This window comes from Mytilus trossulus, chromosome 2, assembly GCF_036588685.1.
Source record: "Mytilus trossulus isolate FHL-02 chromosome 2, PNRI_Mtr1.1.1.hap1, whole genome shotgun sequence".
NCBI lineage: Eukaryota > Metazoa > Mollusca > Bivalvia > Mytilida > Mytilidae > Mytilus > Mytilus trossulus.
Window position 1 is genome coordinate 10,112,613 of NC_086374.1, and position 20,503 is coordinate 10,133,115.

Here is a 20,503-nt window from a genome sequence, read left to right on the forward strand (position 1 = left end):
TAAACATGTGCACAATATTGTTTCTTGACATCATTTATTTTATCTTTAACAGTATTTACATATTCTTGATCATATAATAAGGAATTATTGAATTTCCACAGTCCTTTACCTCTTATAAATGGGTTAAATTGTAGCTCTAAAATTACAAAAGAATGATCTGAGCGATAGCTAGGTTCAATTTTACAATTTAGTAAATTTGTTAACATATTATCTGTAAAAAGAAAAAAATCCAGCCTAGCCTGTTTAAAGGGCTTCTTTTTTCTCCATGTATATCTATGCAAGTCTGGGAAAAGTTCCCTAAAAGGATCTATAAGGTTCCATTGGTCTATGATTTCTAAAATTTTATCTCGAGCACTAGGGTTATTAATATGTAAATAGTTACAATAGTCTATATGAGGATACAATACAAGATTAAAATCACCACATATTATAAAGTTTTCATTTCCAAAATCTTCTATAATACACATAATAAGATGGTAAAAATTAGGATTATCTGCATTAGGACCATATAATGATAGAAGTGTTACTCTCTCCTTGTCTATAACAATATCTAATGCTAGATAATTACCATTTACATCTTTCTTCTCCTTTAATACTCTAAATTCAAAATTATTATTAAACATTACAGCAACTCCTCTAGAGTTTGAGGAGAAAGATGAAAAATAACACTCATAGCCCCACATGGTCTTAATATTCATTTCACTTTCATTTGTGAAATGTGTATCTTGAATACAATAGATGTTGCATTTTTTAGACTTAAGGAAATTAAATACATCTCTTCTCTTTTCAATGTCACCTAGACCTTGACAGTTAACTGATAATATCTTCAATGAACCCATTCAATTATGAGTAGAAAAAAATGTGAAGTCCAAAAAGAATACAGTAAATTAAAAGCAATATTCATCAGATGGGTTATTTATATACTGAAAATACATCTTGTTTGAACAAAAAAAAGAAAAAAGAAAAAAATATAATTTGAAAAAGTGATGAAACTATGAGATAAAAAATTATAAACAGTATCAAGACAACAGGCATTCTTCCTGTTTTCTGCATACAACGTAATGATGCAGTTTCAATTTTTGCAATATTTTTCTCTATTTAGTTAAATATTCACTCAACTATCTTAATAAATCTTATTTTGTTTGACATTATATATAATCAGATCAGAGCAATAACCAAATAATATACAAACTTTAAGTAATAATTGTTTGGTTTTTTTTAAAGGTAGCTAGAATTATCTCCCTTCTTTCAGTATTGAGTAGTCTAAATCAACAAAGTATATGTATATTTCTTAACCTCCAAAAAGTCAGAGTTACTTCCCTTCTCTCAGTCTTCTGTTGATGTCATCATACAACCCATATTTCATTTGGAGACCACTATCAGTTCTGCCATAAATGCCACAGTTGAAATACCACACCTGATCAAACCTTCCACTATCTTCAAGTCTTTTTATAAGAGACATATTTACCATATATACCTATTAAGATACCTACAGTTGAGGCTGAACAATATTATTACCTGCAAAAATAATTCCATCTATCGTATTAATGCAAGCATTTCGTTACCAGAATTTGCATTTTCTGTATGTCTTATGTAAATGGCCGGGTTCACTTATTGATTCTAGGGTTTTGAAAAACTGTTTTTGGCAAAGCATTTGAAAATAACGATACATTTCTCGCTGTACATATTGAAGACTAATTGGTGATCTTCCGATCGGTTGTTTTCTGCTCTTTGGTCAGGTTGCTGTCTCTTTGTCACATTCTTCATTTTCATTCTCAATTTTATGAACTCTACCGACAAACATTTGATCGGACATTCAGCATATGGATAAACTGCATGAGTTGCTATTGAGACCTTTTAAAGATTTTGGGAACCTAACCCGTGACCAGATACACCACCATTTTAACCACATTTCAAGAAGAATGTGTATTGAAAAGGCATTCAGGCCACTAAAATGTGTATTGAAAAGGCATTCAGGCCACTAAAATGTGTATTGAAAGGGCATTCAGGCCACTAAATGGTAGATGCAGGAGTGTTAATAAAGGTTACGCTCCTTTTTTGCTTTTGATAATAAAATCAATAAATAAAAAATACAAAATATTACATCATGTGAGTCCTAGTAATATGTATTGATGAATCAATAATATCACATTTTCAAAAGGAAAACAATTTCAGATAATAGTTCCATTTTGTTCCCTTTAAATTCACTTTGTGCTGGTGTTGCTGTTTAAGCTCTGACAAAAACCAATGATGTTCTTGGTTGAATTCTGCGTCCATAGTCTCCATGAACAGTAACATTGTCCTTTGTAGTCCATTACTTTTCCACTATGAATATATAAATATAAATAAATCTAATGAACCACACTCAATTTTTTTTGTATAAAAAATGTACTTTGTGTTACTGTTATCTATACTGTAATTGCTTACTTTGACTACAAGTGTGTTTTGGATGGAGTGTTATCTAATTGGCATTCATACCACATCTTTTTATATTTTTTGTCGAATACTGTAGACTAAAAACGCTGATCGTTTTGTCTTCTTTTACAAAACAGAGTAGGACAAATTAATCTGTGTCGGAAGACATTATATGTTTGTATTAATGATTATGCATTTCAACTGTCTTTGAACCATGGCAAGCATCTGTATAATATGCGCACTTCAGCACAGAGGCACGAAAGTTGAAGAGTTATACGTTGAGGCATTTTATGTTTTATGTACCCAAGTAACCTGATTTAATTACTTCAAGTGTAATCGTTCATCATGGCACATTTTGTCTTAGAGCCACATTATTCAAACATTTTTGTCTATATAGGAATATATCTCATTGGCAATCATTTCACATATCCTTATGTTCATACAGAGACATATTATATAAAGTGTCTCTTGTTTATATCCTTATGAAAATACGTTAGCTTCCCACCTTTATCGTGATGGTTGCATATCCACTGCACATTTTTTGTATCTTCTAATTCATGTCTCATATTTTTTTCAACGTCGCCATGTTTCTAGCAGAAACCGAACTATCAAACTGCTCCACGAGCAGTTTCCTCAAATTCAAGAATTAATTTTAGTTTGCTCGAAATAAACAAGAAAACTAGTTTCAGTTTCAAACCAATTTAAACCGGTTTGTGAAAATAAACGAATAGTTTTTCAAACTAGTTTGAAACTAAACCCAGTTTGATTGCAATAAATTTCAGACCATTTCTATACATTTAGGTTTCAAACCAGTTCTATGCATTTAGGTTACAGACTATAGTTTCAAACAGTTGGTTTAAACAGTATGGGACAGAAAGGGTTTTAAACAGTTTTAATTCAACAAGTTCGGGTTAGGTTGATAGGCGTTGAAATTTGTTTTATGCAGTATAGTATTTGTTTCATATTTGATAGTGATAGTGTAAACTTTTTAGTGACTTTAAAACTTTTGAGTTGCTTTTCAAATTCCAGGAAACTGGTACGAACCCGAGGATAAGGATAAAAATATATAAACGTCCCCGCCCGGTTACACGTTACACGTAGATCATATGTTCACTATGATTTGGTCTTTCCAATTGTTATTCTAAATTAGTGTTTTAATCCTAAATTCGCTATCTACTAAGCATAGAAAATGATAGCGCGAGTGGGTCATGCGTGTACTATGGACACATTCTTGTTTTCCTTAAAATGGAAATTTACTCGAAATTTAAAATTATACCGAGATATATACGTTTGTTGAAATCCATGGACATAATTATGTAATTTAAAAAACAAAACAATATCATGTTAAGACACTAATGTTCGCTGACTGCAAATCTGATCCCGGTTCTCAATTTGAAAAAGCACAGTTTTTATTGAAAGCCGTCAGCAATTTTATCGATACAATACTGCCTAAGAATATGATTGAAATCAAATGTCGTCAAGATGGATACTTTTTCTTTATTCTTTTTCTATACGTTGTCCATTTTTGAATCGTAACAGTTGTTAGGCAGTTAAGCTGCCTTATGCGAGCACCCTTGATTTGTGTGCTACCCAATAAATGCTGAAATACGTGTCATTGTTATCATCTAGCTGGCTACTATATTATTTGTAACTTATTGGACAGTTTTTTTTTATACTTTTCATTCTGGCATGATTACAAAAAATATGATCACTCGGAAAAACCTTAAATGATCGTCGATTTTCCCAAAAGTTTTGAAGTTGCACATAGGAAGTAGAGCACATTAGGAATCCTTATGTAGTTTACAGCCCGTAACAGAGAAGTGATCGAATTGATGTTTCTTTACCGTCAAAATAAGCTACAGCCCGTAACAGAGAAGTGATCGAATTGATGTTTCTTTACCGTCAAAATAAGCTACGTTATCGACAAACTTAATTGAGTAGTCACCAAACTATTGGTACTTTAACGTTAAACAGATTGACAATGCTGACAAACTTTCATATGTCGATAATCAAGTTTAATACCGATAATATTGAAAATAATTCTAATAATATGAAACAAATAAGTACATGCACCATTTCGATTGCGCGAAAAGTAGTCATTTCTTCAAAGTCAGAACAGAAAAAAAATATTTATGGAAGGACGTCTTGAGAACAGTTTAAACGGGAAAACTTTGTTGAGAATTTTTCAAATATTATGACAAAATAACGAGCAAAATTATTTCTTGCAATGGCACACACAGAGAATATTTTTTTTAGTAAAAATCGTTAAAAAAAAATTCTCTAAAATATTCCACGGCCAGGACCTGACAGTTTTTAAAAGTGTATAAATAAAAATCGGTTGGAAAACTCCGCTTGTTGTCATTTTGAGGGATCTTGCAACATTTCACCTATTACCCATAAACAACATAGGTGCTCAATTACAAAAAAAAAGTTCTAAAAGATAATTTCAATCAGAGTAAACATATTTACTTCCTTATATACAGTCGAATTTGTCTATAAGTTACACAAAGCTGGTTCTTAAAACGTTTGTATCAGGGAAAACATTTTTCTTTGACTTTTAAAACATGTAGGGGAAACGGATTTCCTAACCATTCACATATAATATTCCGTATTTCTGATTTTTTGTTCGATAACGTTAATTATACGACTTTTTTTTATGACTACGTGTACTTGTGACATTTATTTTTGCTGGTCTTTAGGAAGATAATTTACAATTGTGCAGTGAACGGAGGAACTTATACATAACCTTATAGTTCTGTTTGGAAACAAAAATAAATTCCCAATATGTATGAATATACATGTATTATATGTCGTGTACATGATTGGATTTTGTAGATATAACTACCGCACAGAAAAAAGTATCACGGAATTCGAGGCTTTCATATTCAAGGTTATGATTTCTACCCCTGTTGAAAACCTGTGGAGACATCTACAGTTCCTTAAAACATCAATGTTTTTGTAAATTGAGTGCCGTCTCCCTGAACATGCTAACACTTAAGTCATATCTTTTCATTTTCATATTGTTATCCCTGTTTGTCTCTGTTGTCTTGATTGTTGGAACGATTAGTGGTATCTAAAAATATTTACGAAAACTTTCTGAGAATTATGAATATTTCTTCTCTGTCAGATATGGATCATTACCAATGACAAAATGAAATGCCGTACGTCACATCTTATAGAGGTTTAAATTTCAAATATTCGTCAATAACTTTTAAGATATAGTATAGATGTTGAATGATTGCCAATGAGACAACTATCCACAAAAGACCAAAATCACATAAACATTAACAACTATAGGTCACCGTACGGCCGTCAACAATGAGCAAAGCCCATACCGCATAGTCAGCTACAAAAGGCCCCCATAAGACAATGTAAAACAATTCAAACGAGAAAACTAACGGCCTTATTAATGTAAAAAAATGAACAAAAAACAAATATGTAACACATGAACAAACGACAACCATTGAATTACAGGCTCCTGACTTGGGACAGGCACATACATAAATAATGAAGCGGGGTTAAACATGTTAGCGGGATCCCAACCCTCCCCCTGACCTTGGACAGTGGTATAACAGTAAAACATAAAAACGAACTATAAAAATCAGTTGAAAAAGGCTTAACTCATCAGTTAGACAAAAAATACTTTTGTCTTCATCATTTCAAATGTTAAAGGGTACATTTGTATTTTTTACTTCGATTTGAAGGAAATTTATTTCAGTTTTTTTGTGACAAAGTACAAGCATGTCGGTATTGCAACAATGTATGATTGACATAATCCCGGGGACATAACTTTAGGTATGAAAAAGAAAAGATATGGGGTATTCTGAATCAGACGAAAGAAAAACTATTACAGTGTTGAATCCCATAAATATTCACAGTGCAAGCAGTATAAAATATCTACATTGAGCTACATTAACTTTACCGTTAAAATGAAAATGCCAATGACAGAGGTTGTTTATAAAATATGTTTTACTGTGTTAAAAACTTTGACTTAAACAATGAAAACTTGCATGTTGGACATGAAATATTTTGTCGATGAAGATGTAGCTAATTTTGACGGCAAAGAAACATCAATTCGATCACTTCTCTGTTACGGGCTGTATTATCCCCTGAGCTTTTGGCTCAGATGTCAAATAACAAATGTATGAAATATCTAATCGCCGAAAATCTCTAAAGACAAGTAGTTAAGATTTCCCAAATTGCAAAAGTCGTAGGAATATTGTTTGTCGTCAATACGTAATCAACTACGCATATAAGTTCAACTGATCACGCTGTTGGCGGCAATTTTGAATTTAAAAGAAGACGAAATTTTCGTCTCTTTATAATTTGGACGCAGAAGTTCAAATTAGCGATGTCTGCGACCTTCCACTTTTGCAGTCGGACTTTCTACTTGGTTACTACATGTATATCAAACCTTAAAAATAAATTAAAATTTTATAAATTTACCTATACTTCTACATGTACATGTACTAGTAGATATTACTTGAAGTAAATAAAAATGACTAGGCAATATAGGAAAGGTGTGCTGATGTAAGTTATTTCTAAACACATTAATTCAAAATGTTAAATAAAAATGACTAATTGGAGAACATATCAAACTTTTTTTCCAAACTGATCCTTATCTTGATCCTTTGATGAAAACAACTTCTCTCTTTGCAAAAATTATTTAATTTCATCTTTATCGGCTGCTCTTCATTGTATATCTCTTAAAAGTCAAACTTAGTTCAAAACTGGACATTGTAAGTAATACAATGTAGTATAGACACTGTATTTTAATACATTTTGTGACACTCAATTCCCCTATAACATGTTGACGCGGCCTGCCTTATGAGTAATAGCTGTTACTACCTCAATGTTTGTGTTAGAGATTCCAAAATATCAAGTATTATCCTGGGAATTATAACAATTAACTGATGGTAAAGTGAGGAAACTCAAGATTTCCACTGAAGATAGAGTGATTGATGTTACAGATTGATTACAGCACATGACACAGGAGTTGTTACATGTAGTTGTAAGTAAGTAAAGGAAATGTATCTTTAGTGGAATTTCCCTGATTTTTATGTAGATATTTAGTGTTGATATAGGTGAATTTTACTTTATTTTTAGGCTGCAAGTAGCTCAGAAATAAGAAAGGCTTACAGAAAACTTTCCTTGCAGCTTCATCCAGATAAAAACAAGGATCCTGATGCTGAAGCCCAATTTATAGGTAAATTAGTAAATGATTACTTTGAGAACATTGTAGATGATAACTATATCATGTACTGTAGTACGCCGCTAGATTAAAACTGACGTGGAAAGGTAACATATGGCCACCGAAAGCTCTTTTTTTGAGAGCCCAGGTGGTCGTGTGGTCTAGCGGGACGGCTGCAGTGCAGGCGATTTGGTGTCACGATATCACAGTAGCATGGGTTCGAATCCCGGCGAGGGAAGAACCAAAAATTTGCGAAAGCAAATTTACAGATCTAACATTGTTGGGTTGATGTTTAGACGAGTTGTATATACATTATGTACACAGCCATGTATCACCATCATTGATGGCGATCCGATGGATACATCTGTTGTAGGGTTGTCACTGACTCAGACGTACTTATGCATATAATTATTTTCTGTGACTGTATCTTACATTAATTTGTAGGATCCTTTACTATAGATAATTTAGCTGATCTGTAACAATAACATCTTCATGCCTTATATATCATGTACTGTAGTACGCCGCTAGATTAAAACTGACGTGGAAAGGTAACATATGGCCACCGAAAGCTCTTTTTTTGAGAGCCCAGGTGGTCGTGTGGTCTAGCGGGACGGCTGCAGTGCAGCCGATTTGGTGTCACGATATCACAGTAGCATGGGTTCGAATCCCGGCGAGGGAAGAACCAAAAATTTGCGAAAGCAAATTTACAGATCTAACATTGTTGGGTTGATGTTTAGACGAGTTGTATATACATTATGTACACAGCCATGTATCCCCATCATTGATGGCGATCCGATGGATACATCTGTTGTAGGGTTGTCACTGACTCAGACGTACTTATATATATATATATATATATATATATATATTCCTGGTAACAGTATATTTTTTTTATCAGTGATAAATGTTGGTAATGCGTGTTAAATGCTTTTCAAGTTGAAAATATATCTGCAATTTCAAGAGGTATTTTCAAGTCTCCCAAACAAAGTTTAACTTAGGCTTTCATAGAATGTTAGACTAATATGTCTAGGTGAGCCATCAATCTTTTGTTTGTGCATTAAGGTCTATTGAGGGGTATTTTGGGGGGCAGAAAGAAGGGTGGGGTTTACTAAGAACCCTATGGGATTTTATTTTCTAAAAATTTTAAATGAATATAACTTGAAAACTGTAAGTGATAGATACATGTAGTCTTCAGAAATGATTATAGGACAATAAAACAAATCACATGAAATATAGGGGGAGTCCCTGGGTGTCATCCCCACCCCTTCAATACAAGAATATGCTTATTCTTGTAAATGGTTCAGATCCCCACCCCTAAACCTCCATTATTCTTGAATTTGATGATAAAACAAATCAAATGAAATTAAAGGGAAGTCCCCTGGGGTCCCCCAACCCGTTCAATTTGAGAATGTGCTATTATCTTGTAAACGGTCCAGATTCCCACCCCTAAACCATATAAATTCTTGTAGGGGACAATAAAACAAATGAAATGAAATAAAAGGGAAGTCCGTGTGGGGGGGGGGGGGGGGGTGTCACCTCACCCCCTCTTGTTTGAAAACTTGTAAACGGTCAACTTCCCCACCCCTAAACCATAATATATTCTTGCATGGGACAATAAAACTAATTAAATGAAATTAAATGGAAGTTCTTTGGGGTCACCCCCACCCCGTTCAATTTGAGAATGTACTATTATCTTTTAAGCGGTCCAGATCCCCACCCCTAAACCATATATATTCTTGTAGGGGACAATAAAACAAATGAAAATGAAATTAAAGGGAAGTCCTGAGGGGTCATCCCACCCCCTCTTGTTTGAAATCTTGTAAACGGTCTAGATCCCCACCCTTAAACCATATATATTCTTGTGGGGGACAATAAAACAAATGAAATGAAATAAAAGGGAAGTCCTTAGGGGGTTAACCCACCCCCTCTTGTCTGAAAAATTGTAAACGGTCAACATCCCTACCCCTAAACCATATATATTGTTGTATGGGACAATATGGCTAATCAAATGAAATTAAATGGAAGTTCCTGTGGGTCACCCCCACTCTGTTCAATTTGAGAATGTGTTTTTATCTTGTAAAGGGTCCACATCCCCACTCCTAAACCATATATATTCTTGTAGGGGTTAATAAAACAAATGAAATGATATAAAAGGGAAGTCCTGAGGGGTCACCCCACCCCCTCTTGTTTGAAAACTTGCAAACGGTCAACATCCCACCCCTAAACCATATATATTCTTGTATGGGACAATAAAAAAAATCAAATGAAATATAGGTAAAGTCCCTGGGGGTCATCCCCTCCCCCTCTTGTTTGAATACTTGTAAATGGTGGAGATCCCCACCCGTAAGCCATACATATTCTTGTATGGGACAAAAAATCTAATCAAATGAACATGGGACCTTATGAATGGCGAGTTATGGGAGGGCGAGTTATGGGAGCTTTGTTTGGGATACTTCGTAACAGCATCCTGTTACACTTACTTCTTGTTTTCTTCTCAATTTTGATAGGTCAGTTAAAATAGCTGGAAGTTTCTTATATAAAAAAAAAGATGTGGTATGATTGCCAATGAGACAACTATCCACAAGAGACAAAATTACCTAAACTTGTTAACGGTCAAGATCCCCACCCCTAAACCATATATATTCATGTATGGGACAATATAACAAATCATATGAAATATATACAGAGTTCGTGGGGCCACTGCTATTGAAAACCTTGATAAAATATGAATTATTTGCCTTAACGATTAATTCATCAAATGAACATAAATGTACAATTATATATGAATGTTTAATGTGTGTTCTTTTAAATCTTTAAAAAAAGTTGAAGCAACATTGCCACAGTTTTCATAATTATGTTTGCCTTGGTTTTTGGTTAACTGCCTACAGTGCTTACAGCGCTTTGATTTTCTTTTATGTTCTCGTCTCTGGTGTTAGTTATGGGTTCGAAGAGGTGAAATTACCCTGTTAGCGCGTATGTATCCGTTTTTTGTGTTCGTGGGACTGATAATACCTTGTTACTTTTTCGCTACTTATTCGTTCCTTGTTTGGACAGTATAATATTTTCATAGACTTTCAAAACTTAATTCTTTATATTCTATGCATAAAATATCAAGTCTTGGGATGATTAATTTGTCTAAATAAAGTTTGGGAATGAATTGTTGTAAAGGAGTGATGCGGTCTAGTTAGAAGGGTAACAATAGTTTGTCGGAAGGTTTCAAACTGAATTATAGCCATGATCCCCTTAACAAACCGGTAGACTTTTTCTATAGTTATGATATGTTTCGTCCCAAAAGTAGTACATTATCATGTATCATTCCACATTGATAACAGATTATAATTATGATGTATGAAGTTATTTAAGTCGGTTATGATGAGGTGTACATAGCTTATGATAATAATAATTTATCAGTATATTTATTTATAAACTTTCAATAAGCACTATCAGAAATTATTAGTATTGTACTTCTAGTGCAATATATATCATATCACTCAAAATTGATTTAGTTTACAAATGATTAAATTTATTATACAGTCGTAATTGCAATTGTATCCTTATAGCCAAATTTTCTTCATATTAAATATGGACGTTTAAGTTGCAAAGTGTAAATCATTGCATTAACAGATTTTAACCAAAAAGTTTAAACTATTTGTTCCCAATTTTGTGATTTAATATGCCTGTTGTACTATTGTACTAATATACAGTAATTATATATGTAGGACTCTAAAGTGCGATGGTCACGCTTTAGTGAGATGGTCTACGCTCAAGTGCGATGGTTGTTTTTTTTAGTGCTATCAGATACGTTAAAGTGCGATGAAATGGCACGTTTTAGAGTCTGATGGTGTAACTGGAATATGGTTCAGGCAATGGTTTTCATTTGTTTCTGAGTTCAAATTATTTTTTCGTTATTTGTTTTATTTATACATCAAATCGTAGTCTATCTTTTTTGAATGGATTTATACTGTTCAATACATAATCCTGTATAGCTTGTTATGCGACATGGACCATTGATTTACGTTGAAGGCCTTATGATTATTAGTTGCATACATTAATGACATAAAGTCTTGGATAGCGAGTTGTCTTATTGGCAATTATATGCTGATACCACATAGCTGTTTGTTAGGTTGTAGTCTCGATTCTTAGCACATAAAAAAAAACAGAGATACAAAATATCCGTTCCTTAATTCAACGCTTACTATCCTTTCTAGCTTTTTTCAGTGATTGACAAAATGTGTATATATTCCTTTTACCATGTTTATCATATAATTGACGTGAGAACTGTTCTTTACTGATTTCCTTTTCCTTTTATAACTTTGTTGATCTGAATACACCATTCTTTCTTTCCGTTTATTATTGACCAAACCAAGTAATGTTCGATACAACTGTTTTATAAATAATCTCTACTCAGTGCAGTTTGCTAAAATGTCCTTTAATTGTAAAAAAGAGAGTAGTTGTTTTCAGATTTTAGCAATTGTTAATGTAACATATGAGCTGAGAGTTACCATTGAGAACTCTTCTTGTGATAAGAACATTCATAATTGAAGAACGGCTGTGGAATATAAGATAAAACTTTGCCCAAAAATTCGTGACATCACACATTAAATTATTTTTACCAGCATGGCAAAATGGTATTCAATTTACCATCTGCAACATTTCAACAAATTAAAGATATAATTTTCATTACTTGCCAAGCAAAAGGTATCACTAAAGGCAACAATTTGTTCGCAATTCAAAACCAGCAATAATTATTGCAGTGAATGATCATTCAAAAGAAAAGATAGGAGTTTTTGTTACAATTAGAAAATTAAAAAAAGTACCTTAAAGTTTCTATATATATAGAAGAAAGGAATAAGTAAAATAAAAAAATACAATTTAATAACGAAGGTTGCATAAACTATGATCCACAGCAACAAAAAAACAGTAAATAATGGCAATTTGAAAGTGTGTGATATTGTCAATTAAAATTCCTTGATTATGACCACAATATACATAATATAGACTTTATACTTTATCATCAGATAACTTCTGTCGGCGTTACATAACAAACCTCAACAATATAGTCACAATCTACATGTAATCTCAACACCGATCTGTATTGTAGACCTATGTAATGATGTCGGATCTAAATATTTGGCTTTACCTATTAGTCGCTTTGTCTTTTAGTAATGTAAGTAAATTACATGGTTCGTTGAAATGCATATTGAATTAATATAGTTAAGTGCCCAGATACTGTTTGCGACTTAAAACATGTGTTGGACGTTTTAGGGAAAGTCGTATTGAACAAATTTTACTTTTCAGTTTCTTTATAAAAATAAGAAGACGTGGTATTATTGCTAATGTGAAACCTCTGCACAAGAGACCAAATGACACACACATTAACAGCTATAGGTCACCGTACGGCCTTCAACAATGAGTAAAGCCTATACCGTATTGTCAGCTATAAAAGCCACCAAAATGACAAATGTTAAACAATACAAACGATGAAACTAAGGGCCTAATTTAAATGCAAAATAAAAAAACGAAAAACGAATATATTAGATAGCAACAAACGATAACCACTGAATTACAGGCTCTTGACTTGAGACATATGGCAGAGACAAATTTAGAGCCCATCCCTCCCCTTTCTTGGGAAAAAATTGTTGATTATATAGGGAATCACTGAAGCATGACCGGAGCGGACACCCTCTTGGACAATCAGTGGGTCCCCACTTATGAAAATTTCTGAAATTTCTGTATGGCGTGTTTGTTTGTAGGTGTATGCAGCCGTAACTTTTATTGTTGTGTGTCTATTCGTCTGTCTTGTTGTTTTTGAGGATGTGGTGTGATTGTCCCTGAGAAAACTATCCAACAAAGTTCAAATGATGTTGTTGTTATTAATCTGTAATCCCCGTACGACCATCCCCAATTACATGAAGAAAACCCAATACCATATTATCGGCTAGTTAAGGCACCGACATCAAATGTGGTTCGTTTTAAACGAGAAAACGGGGCGGCTTTTTTAGAATAATACAATTTACGAAAAGAAATATGACAGACATGAACTAAAGACTTACAAGATCTTGACTGTACACAAATTTTTACTGTTTTGAAACTATTTATTTTATTTATCTCTGAGTGAATAAAGAGAGTTGTTGTGTAAACGTAAATGAGTCCGCGACCCCTCCTTACCCTACCCAGTAGAGTTGATAAATGCGCATACATGTAGTATAAGCATAGTTTTAAGAAGGTGGTCCTTAAGATGCAATGTTTAAATGAACGCAAAGTACGATAGTTGTTCTGTGTTTTGTATGAAGTGGTATGAATATCATAGATGAAGTGATATGGTTACGTGTCGTCATTGCATATTATGATACTACTTATTAAAATGCCAGATCTTTGATTGGCTAATACGAGGGAGATATTTACTTTATCCCATGGCTGAGCTGGATACAATTTTTTTATTGTCACTTTATTCTACAGACCAATCAAAATCGATAATTTAAAAGACACTAAATTGAATTTACATCAAATGAGAAAAGGCTCAGAACTTTTTCATAGACTATTAAATCATCTTGCTTCACTTCTGCTATTTTTTTCTAATACCCGTTTCATTATGTAAGTGACGACAAATATAGTAAAAAAAAATCGAATTTAAATTTCAAATATAAAAGACTACCATGATAGACCAAGGACAATGAATTGAATCAACATCAAATAATTAAAGACAATGCTCAAGTTTAACATTTATTTGGCTAAGAACTTGTTCATAGACTCAAAATAATGAAAATAAAACATCTTGTCTCAATTCTGTAATTTTTTTAATAACAGTAACGTTCTAATGTACTTTAATTTGAACAATAAAAGACAAAAACGATAGGACATTCAGTATAAGGGATTAAATAACTCATAGCTGAGAGGGTGATAGAGCCGATTGGTATCCCTCAAAAAACATTGTCAGTCTTGACTTCGGCTCAGTTGCCAATTTTATCTCGGGGTAGCAATCTGCTCTATCACCCTTCTACTGGGCACCGTGACTGGCTACACAGCCATTGCAAAGTCGGAATTATTTTATCTATGTGTTATTTATTTAATGGTAGACAAATATATGAATGACATCAGCTCGAGCAGCACAGCGAATTAAATTTTCATCACTTATTACAAAGATACCAAATGACACGGATATTAACAAATATAGGTCACAGTACGGCCTTCAACAAGCCCACTCTGCATAGTCAGGTATAAAAGGCCCCTAAATGTAAAACGAGAAAACTAGCGGCCTAATGTATGTATAAAAAAAATGGACAGAAATAAATATATAACACCGCAAGTAACGACTCCCTGGGAATAGCACATACAAGAAGTGGCGGGGATAAAAATGTACGCGGGCAGAAAATCCTCTCCTAACTTGGGACAGAAGTGTAACAATACAACATAAGAACAACTATAAAATCAGTCGATAAAGACTGTTCGATTTATATCAACCAAAAAATAAGCATATCATAGATAAATATGTAGATTAAGACGGAAGAATTGTTTTAATCAACACAGAAATGGACAAAAATATATTTACTTTTGTAAACCTTTATGCCCCAAACACTTGTAAAGATAGAAAAATATTTACTTTTGTAAACCTTTATACGGAAGCCGATAAGGGCCAATAAAAAAAAAATATGTCGTATACCACTGTATATGTAAATGTACCAACTGTGAAGTTAAGGATTTAAGGGGGAAGTTCATCCCTCCATATTATTTAAAATATCCAAATGAAAAAAAAGTACTTGGCATGCTTAAATATAGTAATAGTAATGTGCTGTCTAAGCTTTCAATTTTTATTCAAAAGTTAGAAAAGATGCTTGTCTAATTTAAAACTGTAATAAACACAAACTTATTTCTGAAGATGTATAATTTAAAAATGTATTCTGATGCATTATGAACTATGTTGTAATTAATAATGTGTATATAAATATGCTCCTGTTACGCAGTCTTCTGCGGCTGAGTTTTCTCTAATAAACTATCAAACTATCCAACTGCTCGACAAAAGATTTTTTTTTATTTCTGGGATTCCTTTAAATGACATACAAGTATAATAAATACACATTTTAAAAAATTCCAATGCATGCATACCCATTGATATTATATCGTCTTACATTTTGTCGTGGAAATGATATAACAGAAATATTTTGAAAATATCATACGACTAACAATGAAGGTGAGCTCCAGCAAAGTAGATCCTTGAAATAGTCTTGTAAGAATATCATATCACAAGGCGGAAGGAACGTTGTCAATTTGTATATATACAGAAATGTTATTCATACACAGTCAGGAGTCTACTTTGTCAAAATTATCTCCCCATAACGCCAGTTCATTTTCACAATCGTAGAAATTGAAGCCTTGTAGGGATGACGCGCTACCAATTTTGCTCTAGGAAACCGATATATTTATCCACATTACATTACGATCCTTATATGTCAGTTACATTTTAAAAGACAAATGTATCAACTAGCTAATGAGCATCAGTTAATGATCTTGTCTGCATTGATTCCATTTTAAACTATTGTCTGATCGGTTGTCAGGTGAAATTTTCGAAAATTCCTAAACATTTAAAAAAGTTCTTATTAAATATTTCGTGGAAGGGCAGACTAGATTTTTTTAGTATATGCAGACTATAAACCCTAGTTATCACACACAAAAAAAATGAATTTTTCGAAGATATGCGTTTTCATCATCCAACTTGTAAGACTGTCGTCAAGTATTTTCAGTAAAAAAAATAGCTATTCGAACACACCTTCTCTGTTTTTGTGAATCATAAGATAGGTATTTTACTTGACCCATATATTTCATCTTTTAGTACTGTCATTTTTTTGTGTTATACAGTCAACCTGTAGCTTAAATATATAAAAATGATAGAATCTGAAGCGAGACTATGTATGAAATATTCTTACTTTGAACGATATCAAGACAAAATACTCAACTCAAACACGCCCTAACATAAAAAGGTGCACTCGATTTTCTCATTTCGATACATTTGTTACCTATTTTTTTGATTTTTTTCTTCAATCACATAATGGAAGGGCAGACACGAAAATTACTGAACTAATAGATTGAATTGTTTCCGTCCGTGGTAATTTTTCAAAAAAATCAGAGGTTATGCATTTTCGTCATCCAACTTGAAAGATACCCCTGTCATCGACTTGCTATCTAATTGTTCTGCTTAACTATGTACTAGATACATTGAAAACTTATGGAAATGGTGTTTTTAAAATAAAACACCTCGTAATTGAGAAGAAAATTGCAATTTTGTTTGTTTCCATTAACTTTTAAAAAATGTGTCACTATAGTAAACAATACAGTAAACATTTATCGCCTTCTCTAACAAAGAGCTTCGATTCTTTTGTTCTATTTCAACCTGGTTTCCGACTGTACATTCAGGATTCTACTTATTCAAAATTATCTCCCCATTACGCCAGTTCATACTCTCAATCGTAGAAATGGAAGCCATTGTAGGGATGACGCTCTGCCAATTTTGCTCTTGAAAACTGATAAATTTATCCACATAGCACCATTACGATCGATTGTTATATGTCAGTTATATTTTAAAAGACAAATGTATATACTAGCTAATGATCATCCGTTAATGATCTTGTCTGCATTGATTAAACTTAAATATTGTCTTCAGGTGGAATTTTCGAAAATTCTTCAGCATTTAAAAAAATCTAATTAAATATTTCGTGGAAGGGCAGACTAAACATTTTCAGTGGTTGAAGATTATAAACCCTAGTTGTCACACACAAGAAAATCATATTTTTTCGAAGATATCCATTTTCATCATCCAAATTAAAAGACTGTCGTCAAGTACTTTAAGAAAAAATAGCTTTTCGAACACACCAACTCTGTTTTTGTGATTCATTAGATAGGTATTTCACTTGACCCATATATTTCATCTTTTCGTATTGTCATTTTTTACGCTATAAAGTCAACCTGTAGCTTTGATATATAAAAATGATAGAATCTGAGGTGAGATGCTATATCAGATACTCTTGCTTTGCACGTTTTAGATCAAATATACACCTCAAACATGTCCTCACACAAAAAGGTGCACTCAATTTTCTCTTTTCGACACAATCGTTACCTATTTGGGGAATTTTTTCTTGATTCAAATAAGGGAAGGGCAGACACGATTATTTCTGATTCAGAACTAAAAGATTGAAATGCTCTCCGTCCGTGGTAATAAAAAAAAAATCGGAGGTTATGCATTTTCTACATCCAACTTATAGATACCCATGTCGTCGACTTGATATCTTATTGTTTTGCATGACTATGTAATAGATACATTGAAAACTTATGCAAATGGTGTTTTAAAAAGAAAATTGTTGTTTTATTTGTTTCTATTAACTTTTTAGAATTTTGTTACTAGATCAAACATTACAGTAAACATTTATCGCTTTCTCGATAAACAAAGAGCTTCGATTCTTTTGTTCTATTTCAAAAGTGTTTCCGCCTGCATATATCAAGACAAATTAAGGTTTTAATCTGCTTCCTCTGGAACCATACACATGAGCTCGATTACCAAATATTCGTATGCACTATTTAAATGTTTTTATTGGCATTATGTTTTTCTGGTCTGTGCGTACGTTCGTCTGTTTGTTTGTCCGTTTGTCCAGCTTCGAGTTAAACAAAATTGAAACTTAGTACATATTTTCCCTACGGTATGATCTTTTAATTATAATGCCAAATTACAGTTTTATCCCATTTTCACAGTCCACTAAACATAGAAAATGATAGTGTAGATGAGGCATCCGTGCACTAGGGACACAATCATGTTTTTTTCAAATTTTCGTCGTACCGATGTCAGTTTGTGTTAAAATTTTAACGTCGTTATCAATAAATATTTCATTATTTACGAGAAATATGCAATTTACTATCATTGTCATAAATCCAAAATACGGCCAATTATATTATAGTTTAAAAAAGGAAATTTATGAAACATATTTATATCCGCTAACATATATATATCATTTATTCTGGTATCGCCTAAGTTGAACAAAGGTATACAGAAAAACACATTAGTTTACATTAAATTACATATAAGTACATTTGTTGAGGAGGTTTTTTTTACAACGGTATGATCAGTATAGCCGACAGATTAACATCAGAGAGAATCCAGTTTGTCATTTATAATTCTAAAAAAAATTCGGAGTTTCGATTTCTGTTTTTGGTTCATAATAGCATTAAATTTTATAACATTACAGTTCGTTAGGTATTTATTGTCAATATGTAGTGTTCTATCTGTCAGGAGACTGCTGCATTCCATTGCATAGTGGTATTCATCACCTATAGCAACTCTGCACAACGGACACTTTCTCTGTTCTCGGGGAATGTTTTGCCATCTGCCATTTTCAATCGGCAGTTTATGGTTCATTGTCCTAAACCGCGACATTGTTATTATATCTTTATCATCAAGTACGTTAAGGTAGTGTTCGAAATTGTGTGATGTCTTGTACAGGCGATAATTCAGGGCTTTCGGCGAATCGTTTACCTTTCCTGTCCATGACTGTGTAAACTGATCTTCTAGTTTTTGCTTAATTATCGATTTAATGTTAGGTGATGTGTTTTGGAATGACCATAAGTAAGAGAACCCCAATTGTCTAGAATACTTTTCAACTTGTCTATTGGTCGCGATCGAAATGTTGTTTCTTGTGATAACTTTAAAAGGTATCTAAACATGGCAGCAGCGAGCTTACTTTCTTTACCGGTAATCAACTTTGTCCAATAAGATACAATTCTAGTTTTGATATCTATTTCTAGGGGATACCGACCCAATTCTCCGTAAATGAAGTCGTTTTGAGTAGATGGCTTAAGATGTAAAAGTAGCTTAAAAAATTTAGTTTGAACTCTTTCTAGTATATCTATGTTTTCGTAACCCCATATTTCGCATCCATAAAGCAGAATAGGTTTTACCAGTATGTCAAATAAGTCTACGTGGCATTTAATTGATAAATTGTGAATTCTTCCCTTCCTTAAAATTTCGTACATTACACTTATTGCTTTGTCCTTTAGATTTTGTTTGCATTGTTTAAAGCTGCCTGTTTTGCTGAAAATAATTCCTAAGTAGTTGAAGTGGTTTACAGTTTCAATATGATGATTGTTGAATCGGAAAAGTTGAGGGTTTGTTGTTCTTCTTTTTGAAAAAATTAAGATCTTAGTTTTATCAACATTTACTCGCATCTTCCAGGTTTTGCAATACTTTTTAAATTTGTTAAGTGCATGTTGCAATTGGTCAGGTGATTCTGCCAGGATTACAGTGTCATCTGCGTAGAGAATTATGAATAATTTCATTAAAGTTCCAAGTTTTTCTTCTATATCTTTACTAATTGTGTGCATGCCTAAAACATTTTCTGAGATGAGATAGTCTTCTAGGTCATTCAAGTATAAAGAAAATAAAAACGGTGACAGATTTTCTCCTTGTCTGACACCGATTTCACAAGCGAACGGTTCACAAATTTGTCCATTATATAGCTCAAGCTGGATTTAATATTCTGGTACATGTTGAAAATAGTATTAAACATTTTCCCCTTTATATTGCAGTTCAACATTTTAAACCATAAGAAATTACGATTAACCGCATCGAAGGCCTTTTCAAAGTCTACAAATGCGCAAAATAGTTTCTTTTTTGAGTGTTGTAAAACTTCAATTAGAGAGTTCAGAAGAAACGCGCAATCCATTGTTGAGTATTTTTCTCGGAAACCATTTTAATTTTCTTTAAGAAGAGATGTTTGTTCTGAGAATTTTTTAAGGCGTTCATTTAATACCGCTGTACAGACTTTTCCGAAACAGCTCACAATAGTTATTGGTCTGTAATTTTTGGGGTTGCGTTTGTCACCTTTGTTCTTGTAGACAGGTTTTATCATTCCTTGGACC

The 20,503-nt window shown here is 32.9% G+C and overlaps 1 protein-coding gene across 1 annotated transcript in view; it reads left to right on the forward strand.

The window, feature by feature from the left end:
- The first annotated feature begins 6,156 nt into the window (after positions 1-6,156).
- Positions 6,157-20,503, forward strand: part of LOC134704835 (neurogenic locus notch homolog protein 1-like) — an 86,747-nt gene continuing 72,400 nt past the window's right edge. The window contains exons 1-2 of the mRNA XM_063563617.1: positions 6,157-6,162; positions 7,522-7,621. Of these exons, the coding sequence (XP_063419687.1) occupies positions 6,157-6,162; positions 7,522-7,621 (106 nt within the window). The remainder of the gene's footprint in view (positions 6,163-7,521; positions 7,622-20,503) is intronic.